The sequence below is a fragment of the Embiotoca jacksoni genome, unplaced genomic scaffold (assembly GCF_022577435.1).
Source record: "Embiotoca jacksoni isolate LCO1_2020_lvr unplaced genomic scaffold, fEmbJac1.0.p SCAF_6, whole genome shotgun sequence".
NCBI classification, from domain to species: domain Eukaryota; kingdom Metazoa; phylum Chordata; class Actinopteri; family Embiotocidae; genus Embiotoca; species Embiotoca jacksoni.
The window spans coordinates 12,151,590-12,176,714 of NW_027185414.1; the positions used below are offsets into that span (position 1 = coordinate 12,151,590).

At 42.8% G+C, this 25,125-nt stretch overlaps 1 protein-coding gene across 1 annotated transcript in view; it reads left to right on the forward strand.

Annotated features, from left to right (window-relative positions):
- Positions 1–25,125, forward strand: part of elp4 (elongator acetyltransferase complex subunit 4) — a 55,557-nt gene that overhangs the window by 3,122 nt on the left and 27,310 nt on the right. Inside the window, exons 3-9 of the mRNA XM_069174639.1 lie at positions 3,684–3,805; positions 5,602–5,736; positions 7,186–7,322; positions 10,240–10,324; positions 13,156–13,344; positions 16,982–17,090; positions 19,575–19,681. Coding sequence (XP_069030740.1) covers positions 3,684–3,805; positions 5,602–5,736; positions 7,186–7,322; positions 10,240–10,324; positions 13,156–13,344; positions 16,982–17,090; positions 19,575–19,681 — 884 coding nt within the window. The remainder of the gene's footprint in view (positions 1–3,683; positions 3,806–5,601; positions 5,737–7,185; positions 7,323–10,239; positions 10,325–13,155; positions 13,345–16,981; positions 17,091–19,574; positions 19,682–25,125) is intronic.

Consider the following 25,125-nt stretch of genomic DNA (forward strand, 5'->3'; position numbering starts at 1 on the left):
AGCAGTGGTGTTTTGATGCCTGTTATTTGCTCTGGCTAGAGCCATAGAACGGTGAACCATTGTTCAGCAGAAGTTGTCTTAGTTGATGTCAGTACCTACCTACCAGTATGGATAATTACTTTAGGAAAAGGACGGGCATATATGGTGCTTCATTATAGCCTTCTGTTTTTTATAAATTCTTTGCAGCTCTCTAAATGAAGAGGCTTCAAGAGGTAGAGATCTTAAAGTAAGGTGTTACGCTATATTTATATATTCATGAACAACCAGACATCTAATGCATTCAGCAAACTACAGCTCTCAGTGTGCTCTCAGGCTCTTTGTGGTTAGTATGTCACCATCTATCTGAATAGCAAATAGACCAATGACCTGAAGGCCTCTAGTTAGAATCCCAGGTGTTCACACTTTCACTGTGATCCTAAATTAATATGCTTATCTGCAGATGTGTTACAGAAGTTTTCAGAATTACATTCAAAGTAAGCGGGTTTTCTAGGGACATAAGTGTCTTCCACTGTATTATTATTATTGTTATTATCATTCATCATAGGCTAGGCTGTATGCACTGGTGGACAGTAAGGTTAAGGTAGTCATGTTTCCCCTTGAAGCTGTAATTTGTGTGTAGCCCAGGCCTATACCAACTGATGATATTGCTTTGCCCTTTAATTCATCCCCCCAATCGATGCAGGAGTCAGTGATTACACACTAATGCGTTCTTCCCTTCCATTTTGTGAATCAATCTACGGTTGATTTCATCTGGTAATGAGAGACACAGTAAAGGTGAAATGCGTGTGTGTGCAGTCTCTTGTGTTTGTCTCTGAAAGAGTGGTGTGTGTGTGCACACACTGTGCTGTCTGTGTGTCTGTTTTGTTCTGTGGGTGGAATGGGGGGAGTTTTCAGTGTGTGTTTGTTTGTGTTTGTTTCAGGCAGTCGTCTCCTACAGTCTGCCCCTTTAGCTGTGATGGCCTGTTTGTGAGACACAGACATAAAATTATCAGACTGGTCGTTGTCTGCCTTTGAAGTGTCTTGAGCTGTCCATCCCGATTTGTCATCCAGAGGGGGATCAGTCCAGTATGGCTGCTGTCTGAAGATCTCTCATCTCTTGTGTTTTTGTAAGAGGAGGAACAAAGCTTCCCCGCTCTTATTATGTTGACCATTTATGGTCTCATTCCTTTAGTTCAAGTAAATTGTCTTTTTTTCCTCTTAATTTACCTACAATAATTACTTTTGACCTTATTCTTTTACATGATAATATTTAACAGCTTTGAGGTGCACTTTGAAGAATAATTAAAGGTAATTGCAGTATTATTGGTGACGTTGACAGTGATGATGTGTACAGTTATAGGTCCAGTTCAGATTGATGTTGTGCAATAAGAGAAAATACATTTTGCAGCAGGGCAGCATACAAACCAGAGCCAGTCTAATATTGATATATCGACTAAAATGCAGTTACCAAACACTTGCTACAAAGATATGAAACGGAGGCAGGATATTTTACAATTTATCAATAAACTTTATTGTTCTAAATGTCATTACTGCATAGAAACAGTTACGTTTACTGTCTATGTGGTAAGTATAAATAACTATAGAAAAAAAATAAAACTAATAGAGCAATTTCTAAATTACCCCATGCAACTTTGTGATAGAAAATACAATGGAAGGCTCTTGTGATAAAAGCAAAGAAAAACTTCAGTGTATTGACATCCACACTTCCATATGGAATTTCCCAAAGCAACTTTAGTCACTTAACAGAGTTGAGCCCGGTTGATATATCGGTCAAAAGACAAGACATCTGTTCAGAAATGACAGCAGTTTTTAATGTGTCAAGGTGAACAGTCTCCAAAATGACAACATCATGTGCCTGACACTAAGAAACTGCTCAAACACAGCCTGGTGAAGTGGAGACACAGTGGAAATACAGTTTGAGACATACACAGTCGGTTGACAAATACTGTTGGTTCAGATTTCAGGTGTGTTTCTTTCTCTTTTTTATCAAATCTGTATTCTTCAATTTGTCCTGCTTTTATTTCTGCTCAGTAGAACTAGTAATACTTCATAGACCAAAGACATGCAAGGGGAAAACATTCTGACCTAGATATTTTGTCTCCTCCCCCTGCAGCTTTAGCAGATATGATTCAGGACTCTCGCACTCCCACTCCCTTGTTTGAAGGCATATGAAGCAGCGGCATTGCCCCCTTTATGAAATCTTCTTCAGAATAAGCACAAAAAAAAAACTAAGTAGAAAAAAATCATCCCCTGACTGTCCAGAGTGACTGATCTACCTCAAAGATATGACCGTCCCCCACCCCCTGTTGGTCCTATACCACGCCACCTCCCGCCCCCTCCTCATACCCCCCGCCTCAACAGCCTAATGACTCCTGGAGGTTCCATTTGTAAGGCTCCCATAGAAACACAACCACAATAGGCCCCATCTTGAGAGGGCCCATCTGGGAGTCTTTGTGGGGCCTGCTGAAAGCCACAAAGGCCCGCTGACCTAGAAACCCATCAATAAGAGAACAGGGAGCCCCACCGACAACAAATTGAAGAGCCATGGAATTTCCTGGGCCATCCTAAGTCTGTAGGTGAGGACGTAGACCGGGAACGTGGGAGGGGGGAATTCTCCGGATGTTCGAGGATGACATGTCAGGATGTCATTCCCAAGCTGTCAGCTGTATGCCCATTACCTTAAACTGTCACTGCTGCCTTTGTCCTTGTGCCCACTGTTTGTCATTGTGAAGAGAGGCCTATGAAATCTTTACAAAATGGTTGATTGTGACAGGAAGCAGCAGCAGCATGCTGGGCAGAGTTATGTGCCCTGCTCGGTTGGGTTTCATGGTGATGATGCAGGCTTTTTTTTTTTTTGTGGGTTTGGGGTGTGGAATGACCGGGTGGCTGCTTTGTGTGCAGTAAGAAAGGCTACCTTAGGGAAAGTATGTTTGGTGTTTACAATTGCTTGTCAGTCAGAGATGCTCCTCTAGATGAGGCTGTGTCATCCCTCCCAGCTGAGATTTATTCTCTGATTATAACTTACTTTTTACAATAATAAAAACACCTGATGTGAATGCCCTAAACATAGGAGTGAAAGGATGCCATTTCCATCATAATGCACACAAAAAAAACAGACAGATTCAAGTGAACCAGATGTCAGAAAGCATTTTGAGAACAGATACTGTCTTATCCTACTCCTGCCTTCTCTTGTCAGCTGACCTGCCAGCTGAGGTACCTTTCTGTTCAATGGGAGGGGTCAGGTGAATGCTTAAGGCAGGTGTCCCCCTCTCACCTCGGCTGCTGGTTGGGGATATGATAGGTGAAAGTGGACAGGAATACTGTCAGGACCCTAACAAGAGAGCTGAATATGTCATCTTCGCTTTAAAAGTCAGACCCCACAGTAACACCTACGTTTCTGTGCCATGTCGATTGCCACTTTATCTGTTCCCTACAAAAGGTAGCTGGATTGTGGTCCTTACGTCAATTACATTCAGCAACTGTGATGTGGTCATGAACTGCTGCATCTGTGGTGTCTGAATGAATGGTGAAAAGGGCAACAACACCCATTGGTAGAGTTAAGGTTGATCATTTTTCCATCAAAAAGTAACTGTTTTATCACTAAACCCTTTTCTTCGATTTTGCAGCCAGTGTGTGGCATAAAACACTGAAATTCTGATTGTTGTTGTCTTTGTTTGCTCTAGAGGAGGACCGATATGATAGCTACTCACGCATGATCTTAAAGTACTTCCTGGCAGAAGGAGTGGTGTGTCGACATGAACTTTTTCTGGCGGCAGCTCAAGATAACCCTGATGACATCTTACAGGTATGAGAGGAGATGCCACATCTTCCGTAAAATCTTAGGATAGAAATTCATGCTACCGCAAAGATTTTCCTTTTCAAAGCCACAAGTCTTGACATACATTTCACAAAGAATCTAAGATGGCCTCAATATATCAACTTCAACATCGTCTTGTAGAACTGCTACACGGTCATAAAAACATCTTTGAAAAACTTTTGTTGATCATTTAGTCATGAGAAGATGTAGAAAACTACTTTTGTCACAATATAAACAGCTGCCGCTGTACAGTGCAGGCACACAGCTTTCCTTATCATGTGTCAGGGTCAACGGGGGTATCTGAGAGGTCGAGGGTGGCATGGTTGTAGCATTGTTGAAACGTTTCCCGACGTATCACTTTGTGAAGAGGACCGTAGCCCCAGAAGCTGACTGCCACCCAGCATACAGGAGGAGGGCCTCTCTCCCACTGATTGATAGTGGGAGGGGTCATAGCCTCACCCTCTCTTTACATATCAAAGACTTATTAAGAGAGGGGGACTCCCAAGGGGGATATATCACATCATTTAGTGTTTTCACAGCTACATTTGCAGTATGCTAATCTTCAGATGCAGAGGTTGGACTTAATGCATTACAATAACATGCACAAAGAATTCCAGTTAAAGGAGGAAATTGGACGTAGTCACATGCTCTGCAATATCTTGCTCACTTAAAATCCATATTTTTTTTCGTGTCAGCTGAATGAGCAGATTTCCGACCCATTTCTACCATGTTTTTTTTTAACCAAGGCTAGCAAGATTTTTGTCTTGTGTTTTTTGATAGAAATTTATGGAAACTCTTGGTAGTGGAAAAACAGTGTGAAAGGCTTTTTCCTTAATGTATGCACGAGTCTGAATTTTACAAATAGTATATTGTTCATCTGTAGAAATGATATACGTAGATCTTAGTTTCTGTTTGAGTCTGACTTAGAATCAAATGTTGTTTTTTTATACAATTCACATCATTACCAGGATCCTTCATCCTCTGCCCTGCTGCTACAACAATAAGTCTCCTGTCTGGAGTCTTTGTCATGCGCATGCACTCTTGTAAAAAAAAAACACAGTTCAGTTTATAGATGACCAAGTAATCAGGATTCTCCCCAAATCTTTGGTTTCAGGTTTTTCTTTATTGCTTCACCACAATGAACAAAACCCAGTTTTTTGTTATTTTACTAGACTTTTGGAAAACTGATGGCATGTGCAACTACTGTAAATAAAGGAAAAGTCTGTACTGCAGGGGTCTCCAACCATTAGTAACATTTATTGACATAGCTGAGCTCTACTCAAACCAAAGTAAGCTTCTCTTATGTGAAAAATAACAAATTGATACTCAACACACACATTTTGTATCACAACAGCTTAAATTCAACTACGTGTGCATGCTTTTGTCTGTATGCATTTCTTTATGTTTTCAATGCAGTATGTGCGCACTGCAACCTCTGCTGCACTGACACAGTGCAGAGCAGACACAGATGCAGGACACCGGGGGGAGATTGTCCACTCGTTAATTGATTGCGTCGATAGCGTCGCTAAGTTAAAAAATAAATTAATGAATAATGCTGGATGGGTGGCCGAATGTACTTGGTCAGCCGTCAATATACCTGGGCAGCCTTGCAGGCTACTGGCAGTTCATGAGCAACGGGTTGGAGACCCCCTGCTGTACTGACTCGCAACACTCATTGTCGTGCCCTTATTCCCTTCTTACATTTCTCAGCAATTAAAATCAATATCTCATTTACCAAATATATAAAAAAAAATGCATGAATTTCATTGCAGTTTTGTGTACAGGAACTCCCGGCTCCCATCTTGGATGATGTTGCTGTCCACAAACCGATGGAACAGCCCAGACTGTCTGGTGAACCTCAGGACACTCTGGATGCCATGAAGATTGCCTGGCGCTATCAGAATCTTCCTAAAGTCCAGGTAATCAGATTGATTTACATGATGGTTCATATTGCCTGTTATCGTAATGACGGCATCCTATTTTTACAACATACAGTGGAATACAGGTAACCTTTTGATTGTTTGCTCTTATTAAAAGCTCAACTTGTGTCTCTGTTAATGATGGTATGAGAATGGACACCACTGGCTCTCTGGTCTTAGTGGTTTGGCAATTGTCTCGACCACTAAATCCATCAGCTTCTAAACTCCTTTGTGGAGTGAATGAGGCCTCAGCCTCTCCTTTCAGAGCTGGACCAGATTACTCACACTTAGCTGGCAATAGGTAGGCTTTTCACTGGTCCCCAACTCACATATACACACATACACACACGCCTGCACCCCTGCTTAGCCTGGGAAACAAGAGTACTTTGCAGCCTGTGCATTGACATGTCTGCTCGCTCAACCCTATGACCCAGACCTGCGCCTCTGTCTTCCCCCAAATCCCTGCCTTTCCCCCTGCGAGGGTCGGCAGCCCTACACTTTTTCTTCCGCTTTGAGGAGAGGTGACCCTCCCCTTCTACTTCTCTGCAGCCTACCCCCGTCGGTCTATAATCCATATCGCTATGTGGATTAACAGCACACAGTGTGTCCCTGGGGATCCTCTCCCTTTTTCTCTCTCCCTGGAAACTTCTTTATATCTGTGTCCTTTCCTCACCTCTCCCCCTTCCCCTGTAAAATCGTCTTTACAAACCACTAGTAAGCCCCACCAGAGGATTTGCATCCCAAATTCACCCCCAGAGTCAACGCTTACTTTCCCCTTACACACACCTCTCCTGGCATAGCCCACTGTGTCGCTCTCCCGATGAAGACATCAGATCAAAGGTGAGGCCGTCAGGGCGGGGATGGAACGCTAAGCGGGTTGCCCAGCTCACAAAGAGAAGATGAGCCCCTGACCCCCCTGCCCTGCTGACCCCCTCGTCCCGCCAGGAGAGGGACACACCGGGGGCCCTAATCCAGATTAGGAGTAGATTAAGGGCCCCTCTAACAATGGAATCCGTGGTTTTACTGAGAGAGAAGAGCTAAAACTCTCTCTTTCAGCTGCAGGAAAACATCCGCCTTCCCCTACGTCCCTGACACGTTTGCTTTCACAGCCAGAAGTGGACATTTATGTGAAGAAATGATTAAGAGCGTGGTCGTAGTGGTTATTTAACTTCTCTGCTGAAGGAATGTTGAGGAATGACCCATAAACAACGCAATTGCATTACCATAGTGTGAGTAGGCACACTCATTTAACATATTAGAAAGACAAAAAAAAAGGTTATTTTCTTATGAATTGCTTTATTCTTATTTGAAATAAGTTAAATACACACCATTTGTTTAAATGCATACAAACAGCTGGCCATGGTGTGATGTGTAATTTATATGATCTTTATTAAAATGGTTTTATTTTACATATTCTTTACCATGAATTTTACTTGTTGACCTTTTCAGAGTGCCCTGGCATCCTCCTCCCGGTTCGGGCACTACTATGACGTCTCCAAGACAATGGAGCCAGAAATTCGCCAGGCAGCCAAGTGCCACCGCTTCTACCTCCCAGAACATCCCACCCAGTCATCAACCACACACAGGTAAAACGACAAGACATCATCCACAGAATGCATGGAAACCAATGAGACACCATCCACAGAACACAGACACACAAGCACGACATCGTCCACAAAACACAGTTATACAAATAAGACATCATCCACAGAGCACAGGTAAGTAAACGTGGCATTGTTCACAGGATACAGGTAAACCAACATCACTAACACAATGCCATAATTTAAGGAGCACATACTGTATAAGCCCTGTAACCTGCATGTGCATCAAAGAAAAGTCAAGAGGATTGATCCTTCCCCCTCTGCTTAAGAGTCACTTGTAAGAATTCAATTAACTTTAGGTTTCATTATTCATTAATCTCGTCTCTATTAATGGTTTTGTCTGTAAAATGTCACACAATTGTAAAAAAAAAATACCATCACAGGAGAGCCCAAGTTAACATGTTCATGTGCCTTTTTATTTTGTCACAAATGGCCCAAAATCAAAAGTATTCAATTTCCTATTATAAAAAAACAGAAAAAAATACTTGCGTTTGAGAAGCTCTGACCAGTTTATATGCGATTTTGCTTGAAAATTACTCAACACATAAATGGTTGTCAAAATAGTTGCCAGTTAATTTTCTGTCAGTCAGTTGATGAATGAATGAATTGTTTCAACTCTATTAAAATGTTTTTATTACCTCCAGCTGCAGAAAAAAAATCATTTATATTTGATAGATTTTGTATTAATAGTTAATGAGATCCATTGAATTGCTTCAACATATTAAAAAGTATTTATCATTACAGCTGAATTGTCCTCTATTGCTTTCTTCATTTCGCTGTTTACATACCTGATTGAAAGCTTAAAGCATCCAAAGTAAAAATGTTTGATTTCAAAATACACCTTTTAAAAATAAAAAAAAAGGAAGATTAAATACTGAGTCTGTCAGTATAATTATCCTTTAACAGCTCATACAAATCAGTTAGAAATCTGCCCAGTTCATCTTTTACTCCGAGTAGCTTGCCACAAGCCCAAGTCATTCAGCCTCTTGGAAAGGTTGTGTATGTCTATTCAAATAAGGGTCTTGTTTGCTCAGCGTCTGTTTGATTTCTCCTGCGTTGAGTGTACTTAGGGTTCAGAGGTCATGCAGGCTCTTTACTCAAAGAGTGCTGCTGAACACACACGGGCACACGAAGGCACACTCACACACACTGGGTAAATACAGCAATCTGGAGCACAGGGGATGTAGAAGAGGCTTTATAAAGTCCCTCCTCTTTTATATCCGCAAACAGACCCTGTTTAACAGAGCACACCAGACAAACACATTAAATGTTGTTGATATTCACTTTAAAGTTCACATTTTCACAAGTGTGGGCTATGAAGTAGGCAGCGTTAACTGTTGTGTCAAATGACAGTTCGGAACGTATCGGTGCCCGATGGAGAAAATATTAGATAAAAAAAACAAAAAAAAAAACCATCTCCTCCAGCACAACTCGTAGCATCGTGCTGCCCTGAGTAAGAGTGACATAGTGGTACTGTTGCAGTGTCTGAATGGGTTATAGATCTTACAGACATTTTGACAGCGGGACACTACACCTGCACTGCACCATTGTGTCCCAAGGCCCGCCCCAGGACTGACGCAAATACGTGCACATACACACTCAGTACATTACGTACGCATTTGTACCACACAAACTCCTAAGCAGGAGACTCCCCCTTGCACGTGTCCACAGCCCCATGTTGATACCCTAGCTGTTAAATTGCTCCGTTTCACTTGAAGGCATAATTGGCGCAAATTGCTCTCTAGGTGATACAGATCCTGTTGTTTAAGACCAAGCATCCCCCTTCTCTCCTCCTTTCTTCCCTCGCTGAATGAGGAACACTGAGATAAAGAAGCTTCCCTGTGCATGATCCTAATTAGCTGACGCACTAGCCCCTGTAGCTAAGCACCTAGACCTTTTTGGTACCTGAATGAGGGGTGCTCAGTAGGGGTAGCTAAAACACAATGCCGTCTCGCACAATGGCTGCCAACCTCCTGCTCGACTGCATGTCACACCATCCCAGCCCCCTACCTCAGAGCTGGGGCATGGGCAGAGAGGCCATGGAGGGTAGGTGTTCCTCTTTCACCAAACCAGCTCTATCATTAGCCACAGCGGGGTCAGGAGGCACCATTGTCGTGCTGAATAACTGAAATAGAGTACATGGATATACTTGGCCAAGTGTAATCAACACAAGTGTGTATTACTGTTCTTTATGCAGGGCTATTGGCGTGTGACCAATCTATGCGTATCAGCTTTTGTAGCCTGCAGGTCGAATTGACAACTGACATAGCAGCCCACTGTGAGTCACTACAGAGTGGTCATTACAATGGTGGGGTGTTCTTAAGTGGAGGGTCCTGTGTAAAAAGATGGGGTTAACATTCCTGTTGGCCATCATATAGGCACATGGAGGGCTCAGCAGTCGTCCGTCCCCTGACTGGTGCTAAATGCTGTTGTGATGGTACTGTATGCCCTTTGTCAGTGGTGCACATCTTACCCCTGATTAAACAACAAAATGCTGTTCCTTGTTAATTTTAGATATCAGCCCATTAATCCCCCCTCCCCCTCTCACTTATCATCTTTGTTGTGTGTATGTTTGTGCATATGTGCATCTCATCTGTCTGTCTGTCTCGGCACAATCAAATCCTCGGGGAGCTGACAGAGAACCAGTCATGTTGTAATTTAATCAACCAAATAAATTAATTGGATCTCTTGATATGGATCATCTGTCTGCTTCAGTGGCTCCAGAAAAGCACAGTCAGGAAGAACATGCTGCAGTCATAGAGGATTAAGCCACTGTGGTGATAGGCTTGTCCCAGTTTTATCAAAATGGTCCCAATGACAGTTTACACATCTAAAGTAACCCTTTTTTGTTCTCTCTCTCTTCGCTATGTCTGTCCTTTCCTCCGTCCTGTGGTCTCTCCAGTCCCATGCTTGAGTCCTACTCTGCATTGCTGAAGTCACTTCAAGAGCTCATACACAGGGAGGGCTTTGATGTAGCTGCCCCGATGGTAAGGACCACAGCTGAATTACTGTTTTGTGTTTGTTACTTTCAGTCTGAATTCAGAGTGTTTTTACAACATATATTCTGCAACTACAACCTTTATGAAATGTATAGTATCTATAGTATGGTAGTTATTGTCAGGCCTTTCAAGCAAAGCAGCACATCATTTCAACAAAAATCAATCATATCAAAAAATATATATTGTCCAGCAATACATGACTCTGTGTCTAGATTGGTGGCTGAAACAGCAGCCCAAATCACCTCTCAATCTATTCAACCAGTTCAACTGGTGGGTTTAAAATGTTCAAAGGTGGCATACCTTTTGTTTTTTTTATTTCACCTTACCCATATTAGTGTAACAAAAATTACCCATCAGTCCAAGTAGATAGAACATGACAATCCACATAGTCAAATCTACAATCTGTCAATCAGTGTTCCTCTCGGTGTTTGTGCTTTTGACAAAAAAACATCACCGAAATGCAGTAGGTATATGGTACCACTAATGGCAGGTGTGCATTTTTGTCTCTATTCACCAAATGTCATCAAAGGAGAATTCTTTGATCAGCAGGTATCAGGTTGCAAATGTCTGGTTGTAATGTCATTTTTTACCATGTTTCCAGTCAAATTATTATGAATTTAAATTAATGTGTGATATGCATAACAGTAGCATTTAAAAACAAAAACAAAAAAATACTGGATCTGCATCTGTGACCCCAAGCATTTCTGTCACATTCCAACCACCACTTGAGTCTGTTTACCTCTCTCACCTGCTTTGGTTGGCCTCACCTGATTGTCTCAGCTGTGTGTGTCTTACCTTTGACATGCATCTTTTTAATAATCACCAATCCTCTTCAAAATGCCAGAAACATCCATGGCCCCGTCTATCTCGCTTTGGCGTGCCTATTTATGTTTTCCACATGGCCAAGTGTTCTTCTCTTAACACAGTAAATACAATATGTATTTATTATGTTATTATATATTATATATATATGCCCACACTTTAAACACTCTACATCATTTAAGTGCGCCTTCACAACAAGGCATGTGTGTGTGTATGCACGCACTCACGCATGTGTGTGCGCCTCGTTCACCTACATTCTGTGACCCCTCTGCTCGTCACCTGGAGCCACCTCTCCCCCCTGTCACTCACACACAGGATTTACCTCCCCTACCCCCCACCTTCCCTCCCCAAGCGCTGTCACTCACACACCAGATTAACTGCTGACATCATTAAAGCAGTGTGGCCGCCTGACATGCTGTTGGCACAGTCCAGGAATGCAGACCAGCACAGAGCGACATGGGCATTGGCACAAAAATGCTCCGTATTGCCGATAGTGTGTGTGCATCTGTTTGTTGATTTGTTCATCTTAAGTCCCCAATTGTGCACTGTTCATAACAGGCAGATTTAATATAAACTGTGTTATGTAAATAACAGATTAGAACAAGGATTAATCTCCCTGAGCATATTTTTTTTTTGGAGTCTTTTGAGACGAGTGGGTGGGACCGGAGTAGCAGCAGGACTGTGAGTCTCCACAGACACTGGCTGATTAGGTTGTGGTCCCAGGCTAGTTGTAGTCTATATGGCTGGCCCCTGGTTCTTGGCTGGACCCTACTGGCACTGTTCCCTGATTTTTCTATAGGCTAAACTATAGGAGTTAAGTTTGGCCTCTCATCCTGATGTTGCCACAGCAACAGTCGTGTTACCACAGTTCCCTCCCGCTGAGCTGCAGACATAGAAATAGATTTCTAATTCTGTGGCCCCCAAAACCTGTGTCGGAAAAGCCTGCTAAACAAAGAAAGGGCATATCCGATAGTGACTAAGCCACACACACACACACACACACACACACACACTCATAGTATTTAAGCATAGTAAGTTATAGAGATGACTACTGATGTTGAATAATGTAAAGAAAGATGAACGTCAAGTCCAGTGCAAGAGTCTTTTGGGAAGCTATGAGCCGACTGTGAAAAACTCCCAGAAACAATGGGGTTTATTTTTCTTAGATCCCTGTGATTCTGATCCAGATCCAAACGAAGCTTAGGTCATACTGTTGGGAGAGGAAGCAATGGGGAGTGGGGTGGAGGAGGTTTCGGGAGGGTTGAGATAATAGAGGGGGAGGAGGATAAAGGAGAGAGGAGGCTAGAAAAAAGCGAAAAGTGAGCAGATTCTAGGCCAGGCCTTTGTTAATCACTCTTGGCTCTCACCTCAGTAATCAGGAGCCATCCCGAAGAAACCCCAAATAAAAGGCAATTGTACTAAAGGCTAAAAACCTCTCACAGTTTGGACAGGCTCCTCCATTCTCTCAGTTTCAGTGATATATATCCCACCACTTTTTAGCCACTTTTTTCTCTGTCCTCGTGAGAGTGGGTTACCGTTGATCTCTTATGGGGGGGGGGGCTTCAAGGGAAGGCACTCCACCCTTACCCAGGCCCCCTTGGCTGCAGAGCATCGCTGTGGTGCCAAGAATGTGCTGGGGTTTCTGGGTGGCGGCCATATTGGAAGCCTGTCTGACAGGTCCATTGTGCGTGTGTCAGATGGCTTCTGTGATTGGGCAGTTGTGTCCAGTCACGTTTGGGCACTGTGTTCCGATCGTCTGTGCTGGTGAGCAGACTGTACACTCGCTCTCTCCCAGAGTTTGGGAATACTACCCAAGACAGCAGCAGCTTTATTAAATGATTCAAAAGCAGTCATCAGATAATTTTCAGAAGCACTCTGTGATCTTTATTATTGCATTAGTATGTACTGTGTCTGTGCTTCAGTTAATTATTACACATTTGCATGACTTTTTGCACATCTGCTGTGTTTCTGACCCTTCTTCTTGCTTGCTCTTGTAGTCAAAGTCACGTAACATCCTGCGAGTTGGGCTTCACTCTCTTGGCTCGGCTCTGTGGGGTGATGACCTGAGTTGCCATGACAACCCCAGACACAGCCACGCCCTGACTACCTTTCTCTATGGACTCCGTGCCTTGCTGAGGTCATCGCTGTCAGTTGCAGTCGTTACTGTACCTTCTCATCTTATCCAGGTAAGAGGTCTGACACATGGCAACAGCTGAACACAGTTCACCCACACACACTGTTTTGCTCGTGTTTAACAGTTGTGAACAGTTTGTCACTAGTTTCTGAGATGTGTGGTACTGCAAGAACACAACAATTAGTCCTCTTTTGTGACTTAAAACATTTACTTCCAATTTCCAAGAGTGTGTTGTTCAAACCTTGATTTGACGTAAAGATAACATGCTAAATGTTTGTGCACCGTTTTTGTTTGGCCCATTTATTCTTGCTTTGCAAAGTATGAAGTGTTTTGTAGTGGGGCCTGCTCTTGACCCTATGGTTCGTTGTCACCCTGAGATGACTCAGGCCTGCGAGGGGCCTCTTGCTCCAGGCATCACTCCCTCAGCAGACCCAGTCAAGTGCACAATTCATTCAAAGCCCCCTAAATCTATGTTTGTTTGTTTGTTTCTGCTTTAATTACTTGAAGCTGTACAGAGATTGTCTGCATGTGCACAGATTTATTGTCTTACCAATATCACTCCTTGCAGTTGTGTGTGTCTCTAGCTGTGTTTGTGGGTGTGTGTCTTGGGGAGGGAAGAGAGGGGGGGTACGAGTCCGCGTGCATGCGTCTGTGTCCAGTCTGGCCTCTCAGTGTGAAGGTGGAGTCATCTGCTGAGGCATATGGCAAACCACAGCCCTCCCCCAGACAGTCGACCACAGAAGCACACTCATCAGAAAAGCCATCTGAGACTTTCTACCAAAATGTTTTAACCTGCCCACACTTTAAATATCCTACTTCGTCATAGTGCTCATTCATAAGAGCATGGACACTGTTATTTGTGATCCCTTTTAACAAAATGTAGGTCAGTGCTTAACTTATAGAACAGCTGTGTTGTCACAACATGCTCTGGCTCCAGGCCTGTATGCTCAGTGCACAGCGGCCTTGGCCTAGTCAAAAAAGGTAGAGTGGCTAACTAGCAGATGTCAGCTGTGGTGGGAGCGGTCCCCCTGTCTCACTCTGGCCAGGCATCCAAACCCTTAATCTGTCACCTCCCCCTTTTTCCACCCTGGGGAGAAAAGTGAATGAGCTGGGGAAGACGAGGCGAGGGGGAAATTTTGGACTGAATCAGGTGTTGGTCGACAAAGCCAACATGGAGGTAATTAGAGGCTGTTATGCTCTGACCTTATGATGAGTATAGCATCGTGAATCTCACTCAATGTTGCTGTTTAAAGAAAGTTGTCTAATTAATCAGATGATGTCACCAACATGTGAAACTTGCACACTTCAAGCTGATGACTAGAGTGTGTTTGGTATTTTAGAAACTGACATGTTAGTAGAGCTTCTTTCTGCCAGTGCATTACTTAGCTAAGATGATTAGCTTTGTTAAAGGAGTTGGGCCGCTGGAAGACTGTCTAGACTAACACCAGTGGGCTACCTGGCCAAGACCGCACTGTCTCGGCCAGCTAGCCCACTGCTACCAGTCTACAATACTCAATCTATTATTGAGCAGCTTGGGAAGCAGAGCGACTCACTGAAAGCCTCCTCAAAGCAGCCCAGTGCCACAGTCCATCTGAAACATTAATTAGCCTTGTCCTATCCCAGGTTCTTCTCCATCATACTACTTCCTGCTACCACACCCATTCCACACAGTAACACAAAACACAGTCTTCCCTATAGTGAATCCATATACACCTCACTTGCTGCTCTGACTACAAGGTGTTCTGATCTATACATTCATTTTGACTTGGGTCAAATTCGTCATACACAGTTGTTTGGTGTCACAGCCTTCTGTGGTGAAGCTACAAGAGATGTTTTCTTCACAACCATCAATATATATATTTTACTTTTGAACCCTACAGCATTGCTGATTATAAAATTTTAATGAAAATCTTACATTTTTCATAAATCAGACTTAAAGTATCACAAAGTGATACAGAAAGATGTCTATATACATTAGCATACAATCCGTATAGTCTATAACATCGACAGCATACACTTAGATATGTAAACTTACCTGTAAAGATTATACTGGCCAATTGTTTTAGTTTATAGTTTTTGTCTTGTGTGAAATAATACCGTTGTTCTTTGCAACTTTTTGTTTTCACATTTTTACTGTATTCAATATTTTCATTTGGTAAAATTTTTTAAACTATGTCACATTATTGAAGCTATAAGCATCATATCCTTGTCAATTTTTAGTGGAGAATATGTGTTTGGGTTTTTGACCAAGTAATTCCTGCCTCCGCCAGACCCATTGGTCATATTAAGTAGACTGTTTATTTGATATTTTAATGCATTCTAATAACAAACGGCCAAACAAAATGAATAGAGCCAAACATCCATAACTGGGTAAGCCCATTCGGTGGGTAAAATATTACAGGGTGAGGTGACCGCTGGGACCCCACTCTGACCTGCCAGTCAGTGGTCGTCAGCTGAAGCTCAGAGTGTTCAGGGGATTTACACTGATGGAACCTGAGCTAAACCCTTCATTGTTGCAGTACTGAAATGACACTTATTAGAGCCCCTTATCAATTAGAAATTGAAAAAGATTAACAGTTGAGATGACCATTCACGCGATCACCTCTTTAAATTCAAGGAGATGTGGGGGACGTACATGTGTTACTGACCTCGTTGTGCCCTGCTGCCACTGGACTGAGCTGCTCGGTGTGGACACTTTGGGTTCCTGTGACTTTGGCACTTTTGATTCTTTGTCAAGGAGCATCAGGCTTGACCTTAAATATGCATAGAGCAGTCATTATGGCCTTGATGGCTAACGCAGATAAAGTTTTAGCTGGTCGTATCTTACACACAGACAGTATTGGTCATACTGTGCCATTAATGTTTTGAATAATTTGTTGTACCCCAAACTCTTACACTGGCTTTAATTGCTGCACATGAGTGACCTCAGATACCCTGTAAGTGCTGGTGGTACTGGTAGGATTTGCATACTTTAAAAGTAGGACAAAAATGAAAAGGAAGAAGAAAGAGTGGGGAAAAGACATGAAGGCATGAAAACTGCATTAGGCAGTGGCAGCCAACACAGAGAGAAGGATGTGAATGATTCAGGAGGCAAAGGGATTAATAATGCAGGACTCCCTCTCTCCCTCTGTCCCAATGTCCCTCTCTCCTCCCCCCTTCCACTCCCTTTACCCTCTACCTTCCCTTTTGCATACCTCTCCCTCATTCTTGCTATCTACTGTATTCACCCCATATTTGTCCTATTTGTTGACAAGTCACCGACCTAACCAGTAGGGGGAGCTATCCTCATCAAGCCTATGTTCTTCTCCCACTTCTCCTGTGCTCCCCTGCTGGGTGAGGGTTTCAGATTGTGCAGTAACTGTGAGACCTTTTGTAAAAGATGCTGTTTGATGAAGTAAAATAATTTCACTGAATTTTCTCATGGAATTCTTGTAGCTGTATGACTGATGTGAGGTGTATGTCCATTTGTTTGCCCCAACATCACCTGTGTCACCCCCCTCTGTGCTTTCCCCTTTATACCTCATCACACTTGCATAAGCCATGGGCAGGAGTGACCTGGCCACAGGAAATGATGACCTAATTTAATTGCAACACTGATGGCCCGTCAGGAGGCTTTTAATTACCTGCTCATGTTCTCTCTCTCTCTCCCTCTCTCCCTCCCTCAATCTTGATCCCACTCGATCCTACAGGACAGAGCTCTAATGGGCAGCATAACCAGGCTATGTGACAATGCCATAGCTTTGGAATCATTCAAAGGCTCTGAGAGAGAGACCAACCTGCTCTACAAAGACTACCATGGTAAGAACACACGCATACACACACATACACAGACACACACACACACACACACACACACACACACACACACACACACACACACACACACACACACACACACACACACACACACACACACACTTGCTTATCTTTCTGTCTCTTTTCCATCAAATACACACACATACAGACAGGCAATGCATTAAGGCTGGGGCTGGGCTGTGGATGGAGGCAGGGCAGCCCCCTTGCAGGCCAGGCTGTCAGTGCGCGTTAGTGTGCTGCTGCTCAATCAGACGTGCTCCTCAGTAGACAGGCCGGGGGGGATTCAGCTGCCACGCTGTACCCCCTCTCCCTCGCACCCTCACCCCCTCCATCCCTGCCTCCCCCCTCCAGCAGAGCCTCTCTCCCTCTCGCCTCGCCCACTCTCCATCCCCGGTCCCATACCCCTGAGGCTCTGGAGCAGAGCAGACCAACACTGGGGAATCGATATTCTCACCATCATTCTCTCTTCCTCTCTGCCTCTATCTCTCTATCCCTCGCTCAATGTCTCCATGGCCAGCATGCTCTGCTAATAAATGGAGGGCAAGGCTTTCAGTAGGGGGAGAGGACACCGGTAAGGGACGGTTAGAGGGAAAGAAACGAAGAAAGAGGAGGGGAGGGAAGCGTAGTTTGTCTTTGCTCTGCCGGTCCTCACCATCACTTTTTCGGCACAGTTTTATCATTCCCTCTTTCTCCCGCTTGCTTCCCTCTTTTCTATCACTCTATCACACTCTCCACGCATAAAGGTCAGTTTAAGCGAGTGGGGTATTTTTAGCAATGCCTCTCGAACTCTCCCACTCACTCTTGCGCTTTTCCTCTCATCCCCACCCCCCCCTCTCTCTCTCTCCCTCCATTCCCCCCTCCCCCCCTCCCTCCTCGGGTTAGACAGCCCTGGTTGTGACAGATGAAGGGACGAGATTGAAAACATTCAATGGCAGATTTTGGTCTCATCCACCAGCATGTTTTATTTAGATAGCACATCCCGTAGTGATCACATTCCTCTGCATTGTAAAGGCAGGTGGCTTTTAAACTCATTCAACATATGAATGTCATACAATGTTCTTTGAAATTTGCAGTGAATATTGTTTTAATGTCTTATTCAAAAATATAACGGTCTCTTTTAACCAACCAGCGAAACTTTGGTTGGATTATGAAATACATTTATGCGTACTATTGTTTTGATGTGTGCTCATGAGTGCAAACGCATCTGGTACAAGTGTGAGAGTGCATGTGGCTGCGCGTGCGTGCGTGTTTGCGGCAGCAGTTCAGGGCTGCTCAAAGCATGCTGGGAAGCCTGTCACTGCAAATCAGGCAAGGGGAAATCACCCAAGTGCACAGAGTAGAGAACCCACCATCCCCCACTTTCTCTGTCTGTCTTCCTTTCTCCATTACTCCCTCGATCTCTCTTTTCCTCTCTCATGCTTATTCATAACACCCCACTTCTACAGTGTGTACCCTGTTTTATGACAATGCAACGGTGGTGAAATGAAATAAGGAACAATGAGTGAAAACATCCCCCAGACCTTTTTCTTAGCTTTTGTAGGATTCTTGGTTTGAATGTTTTGTTCCCTGTCGTTCAATGCTCTAATGTGTCCCAGTAATAGTTGGCAAGTTTCCTTTACCCGTGCTCCAGCCCACAGGAAAATAAAAGAAGAGAGTAGCTGATATAGAAAGGTTTGCAGATATCTGATAACAAGTAGTTTCCACAGTAATGCTTTTCATTTCATTGTAGTACTGTAACCGTTACTTACTGTAACTATATGCTTTGTTATGATGTAGTTGTCTGAAAAATACTTTTAATGCGTAATCTACTACATCCGCATAAAACATTTTCAAAAAACTGTATTTTGCAATCAGCAAGTGGATCCTTGAAATTGGTCATATCAAAATGAGAAAAACGTCTAAAGTCTAAAATGTATTTTAAAAAAAAATGTATACTATTAGAATTTGTCTTGGCATTTTCAAATGAAAAGAAGTAGTTTGTCATCTGTAAAACAGATGAAGACTTAAATTTGAAAATATTTTAAACTAACAAAACATCTGTAAACATGCACTAAATTCAGTTTGAGATATAAAGCATTATTTGATAGTTGTTCTAATACAGATCATATATTTAATAATTATTGCTTGATACTCAAACTTTATCTTGCAATCCTAGAGCAGAGCGACATTCTTTCACCATAAGATTTTTGATTTTAATAATGTGGGTTAATGTATTATGGTAGTTGGTCATAATTCATAATGAATCTGTAATGTGTCATTTTGATGTAGAAATATAAAATACTTATTTTACACTGAAATAAGAAAGCCTTCTTCTGTCCAGCACCAAGGAAGTTATTATTGGCATAGTGTCACATAATACATGCACACTGTGGATAGGACAGGAAGATCTTCCTTGTAGCTTTGCTGTATTTTTTTATGCACTGTTAAGCGCTTTCAGGTTTAATCTCCTCCCTCCGTCCTATATAGGCCTGCTACATGTACACCAGGTACCTCACCTGAATTGTCTGGCAAGCCAACTCCCTGACCACAAGGACCTGGCCTTCAAGCTCAAGAGAAAACAGTTCACTATTGAGGTATGTTGTCGAGGTCACTAAGTGGTTCTTCATAAACGAAGCAGTGTTCAGTGGTTGTACCCCGACCCTTGTATTTTTAATGTAGTCTCTCAGTCATTTTTCTTTTGTTTTGGTTTGTGGCCCCATTTCCAGCTCCATCGCCATCCAACCATTAACCAAAAACAGGGGCTGATTTAGATGCAAAGTAATTATTTATTAAGAAAGTTTACATTAGGTTTCACAGCGTTCATCCTCTTCCTAATGTTACTGAAATTCAGTGCAGATGATAATGACAAGTCTCTTACAAAAGTGAAGCTCTGCCAACCTCTGTTTTATTTTTTCTGCTATTGGGTAGAAAATTCAAAGGTGAAGCTATTGATTATAAACTGTTGCTGCCACACTTACTACGGTGTAACATCAAGAAGCAACAGAGTGAGAAAAATCTATCGATAGCCATAAATATACAATGAAGAAGTACTGATGTCATTTTAAGTTAAATGTATGGTTCACATTTTTGTTATATTCAGGACATAACTAGTCATGACACTGATGCATGAATATGTCCTGCATGAATTTTGCACTCTAACAACTCTTTTGTTTTGACTGACAAAAATGAGGCAACCGCAACAAACAGGGTTGCATTAACGGAAACATTTTATACCACAATAGCTCTTGAGAGAATGAGCTATCTAAGGTAGGTCCTGCTTACTTTATTTGACAGGTCACTGTTCACTCATTCACCAACTGGCAACAGTAATGACATGCTGATGGAAAGGAGTTGTACTTTATATTGTACTGCAAGTTCATTTGAATGTCAGCGTAATATCCAAAGATCCTTTGCTGAATCCTCTCCTGCGGATGTCCGTCCATCCGTCTGTTTGTCAATTTAAGAAGATGAATATACGGTATATACAGTACGTTGAATGGTCTTTCTCTTTCTTCGTTGATTTTCATTCATAATTTCTCATCCTCTTTCTTTCCTTGTCAGAGGTGCATCCATTTTGCATTTGTCATTTCATCACTCTTTCTCAGAGCAATCAATCTGTCACTGAGCTACCACTCTGGAGACAAATTAAGGGGCCCTCCTCTTAGCTCACTCTCATGATTGGTCCTCATTGCATTATCATTACCTTATCACACCCTCTGGTCCTTGGCTCTTAGTGAGTCCTATTGTCTCAGGCAGAATTTGAAGGGGAGGAGAGGAATGCCCACCCAACCCCCAAACTTCTCCACATCCCACAGTCAACCCCTTCTCTTTTTTCGCCAGGCATCATCATCCTTCTAACCCTTTCTACTGGCCCACTCCCTCTCCTTTCTCTGACCCCCCAAATAGGCCACTCCAGTATAGATTTATAAGGTCTGTAAAAGTCAAGGTGGTTATCCTCAATGGTCTTTTAATTAGGCCTCTTTATTGGTCAGGCCAGGGGGCCGAAGCGTAGAGCATCCCGGTAGCTCTGTGGGGCCTGGATACCGTGTCATATATCCCAGCAGCACATTGTTAAGACTAAGCTTTGTCTGCCTTCCTTGTTTAAGGAACTTTATTAGAGTTTTTGTGGAAAGGGAGTCCTAGTTTTGCACTGTCCTTAGAGCATAAGCTTGGAAGAAAATGAGTGCTATTCGCCTATGTTGTTTTTGAGATACTAAATTGGCTGCGATTGTTAATACAAGACAGTACATAATATGAAATGTCAATCAGAGTCCTTGGCGATGACACATCGTTATTAGTCAGGGAATTTCCAAGAGAACATTTTATCATATCACCAGTCATGCATCAGATCAGCCAAAACACAGATTAGTCACTGTAATACCCTATTATGTTCTTGTGTTGTGCACTCTGGCGCTGTGATCGGCTGTCATTAATTTGTACATCACCTGAGATGAAAATGTCATGACGATGTCAGCCCTCCATCCCTCGTTGCAGAAAGCATTGTCTATAGGAGCCCATGCAGGACCACTGTTGTGATCCGGCTACGTGGCCCATTCTATACTGTGTTTGACCTGTTGGCCAGCTGCCTCGGTGGGCCGCTGATTGACACATGAGATGGCGATTGGATTCTAAACCCAGTGTCTGGCATGTGACAGCCCACACCATCCCTGCTAATCACCTCATTTACTCAAGCTATAAGACTCCTCTCCCTGGGGCCACCGAATACAACATTCTCTCCAGCCGCTCAGTCTGCTGCCACACATCCTGCTGCTATGCCTTTCTTTCAACTTTTGACTCTTTTTCCACATTTGAAAAGCTGTGAATCCGGCAGCTCGCTCTATATCATTTATCTGGATTAATTTGTGATTTAGTGGTGAATGACAGGTGATGGACAGCACTATCTCCTCACCAGCTGGGTCAGGCAGGTGCATGTCACGCCAGCTACACATGGAGTTGTTCTGGTAACTAATTTCTAAACTTCTGTTTGACTCATGCTTTTATCACTGAGCACTTCAGGAATGCGGAAAATATGTGTTTGTATTTAGCAGTTTTATTAAGCAAGTCGTTTTTTTCCTTAATTTGATAGGTTTTAGTACATTCATTTCTCTCCCTTCTCTCAGCATCATCAATATTCTGCTAGTTTTGTGTTAAGATTACCACGGTAACATTTGACGTTTCCGAGAGTTCAAGCTGCGGTTGATGAGCAGTTATTAGCCATGATGCCTGAAGCCAGAATTAACCCATGGCCCTGTCTGAGCAGGTAGGGGAGTGTTAGGTGTTTAGACAAGATTAACACATACTCATAGACACATACAAACATTACTTTCTCCCACACATAGAGATATTGACATTCATGCAACAGCACAAGCACATACGTATTGAGAAAGGCAGGCACGCCATATGTGATAGAAACATTCCCAAACACGCAATGCGTGAGAAGTTTCCCAGTCACTCATATTAAACTGACAGAGGCTTCTGTCACTAGTTTCACAATGCAAGATGCTTTGAGGATGAAGCACTGAAGAATGCAGATGGCACGCAATTACATTCTCTTTACCTTTGCTTGACCCTTTAAACTGACAGGCAATGTGCCTGTGGGGTTGTGGGGTGCCAGAGGCAGGTCACAGGGTCAAATACAGTATAATATGAGGATTTGTGTCAAATTAGTCTTCTATTAGAGAGCCTATTTGGAGGTGTCTGCTGCAAATCATGTCACAATGGTTATGTAGTCTATCCATAGAAAAACATTGTTGTATTGGGAACTTTTAGTTTTGATTTAATGTTTTTTTTTTTAATTTACTTTTTTAAAGTATTTTGTAGCATTATAAATTCTATAGAGAAAGTCTGTAAAAGAAAGACGTGAGAGTGGAGGATGAGATGTGATGAAGGTTCAAGCCAGATCCAGACTGAAAATGTCAGAGCGCCATCAAAGTTTATGACTTGTGGGTACATTTCACATCCTTGTTCATCTGAATGGGGCCACTTGGTAGATGTAGTTTGTTAATCCAGAGTGCACGGGCAAAGAAACGGGGCTCAAATTTAGCTGAAATGCTGCCCAAACATCATCTGTCACGCTGCTGCTGTCGCTGATCCCGGTAGCTTACCTTAATGCTAATGCCATATTTCCGCTGTTCACACTGTTAAGATGAAATAATTCCTCCTGAAGTTGCATTAAACTTTTGCCTGAATATTATAAATTGCTGTGCAGTCTGAGCATCTGATAGGCCTTGAAATGTATGGATCAGTTACTTAAACTGGACTTTCTGGGTTGTATTTTATCATCTTTCCGGCACCTGATAGAGCACACCCCCACGAGCGCAGGCTCTGGGGTGTTTTAACTCAGGACTTTTGATCTTAATGCTGACATATAAATGCTCCAACAATACAAACACAGATGTCTCGTAACAGCCACAGTGTGGTGTTAAAGATAATTAACCAAAAATGACATAGAAATTGTTGTGTTAACGTGATTCAGCACTGCATTTTAACCCTCACACAATCAACTCCTTAATCCTGCAAACGTTTTGAGTTGTCCAGTACCCCTCCACATGAACTGGGCATCAGCCAGCTGATTCACTTTTTAGGGGAGTGCGAGGGAAGCAAAGATGGAGCAGAAAAGAAGATTATGGTGTTACTGAATAGAAGAAGACTTAAGGGGAAGAGGAAGCCAAACTGAAAGAGTCCGAGGGAGGTGTATAGAGTAGGTTAATGTTTTTTGGCATGTCCTCAAAACGTCTTTAAGACAACGCCTGTGTCTGCCCCCTGTTGAAGCCCGTGGGTGCCGAGGGAAGGGTGTTAATGGACCTATGTGAGGAACAGGGCGAAGGCTTGGAGAGGAGGGGGGAAGGCATAAGCGGAGAGGAGCAGTTAAGTGATTCTCAGGTCAGGTCTAATTAAAATGAGGGCTTTTCCTCAGAGGCAACAAACCGTCTTATTGAGAGAGAAATAAAAAGGGAGGGAAAGAAAGACTTGCAGAATGCAGAATGATTTAGACAGAGACTGAGTCCTAAGGGCTTGTTTTTGTATTTGTTTATATGTTTGTTTGTATTCCATGCCTGGTCATATATCAGCTTCCCCATGCCTCAAATAATACTTGGCACTAAATGTCAGAGAAAAGCCAGTGCTGAACAAACTCGTATGTAGAGAGAAGTGAGTTCAGTGATTCAATAGCAGATCCCAATGACTATTTCAGAGAAAACTAAATGCAATGGGCTTGCTGGATGTCCCGAACCTATTGGTAGCTTGCAAAAAAATCCTTTTGATCCTCCAAACTGTGAGCCTGTGATTCCGAAATCTGCCTAGAGAATCACGATCAGATGGGAATGGACCTTTGGAATAATATTCCAATTGAATAATTTATACTTCCTCCCTCTGCGCACACCAGCCTCAGTCACATTTGGGAATGAGGTGTGCTTATGGTTTGTGCGTGTATGAAAAAGAGAGAGAGAACTCAGTGCAGGCCAGTCAGTGGCACGCGATTGTACCCCTCAGCTGAACAATATTCACAACATACATCAGATTTGCATCTATTATTTAACAGGGATTTTATCTATTCGGCAAATGTGCATGTGTTTGAAAAGACCCAGCTTGTAAATTCTCTGCGCCGAGTCTTTGGTGGGTGGGGAGCTGCAAACGTGTGTTTTTTTTGGGGGGAGGGGGTTGTTTGTTGTGGTATCTGCGCCGTGTGATTCAGGTTTTCTGCATTAAATCTATGGACGTTTTTAATGCTGATCTTTGTTAATTCTATTCATTGAGAGAACCAAACCTGAAACCAAGTCCACTCCACTAATGTGATGAATCAACTGACTTTTATGAGTGGAAGTGCAAGTGAAGTCATAGTAGCCTGGGTGTAGAAGATGTGCTTGTACTAATAAGGTCAAGGTTCAGAAATCACTGAGGACACTGGCTAAAACTTCAATTTATTGTTTTTTTTTTTTTTTTGTCAAGCGCCTTGGGATAAAAAGCAATAGCAGTTGTGTTTGCGGAAGCCAAGTCAAAGCTCGGTAAGAGAATATTTGGGACAGCCAAATGTGCTGCC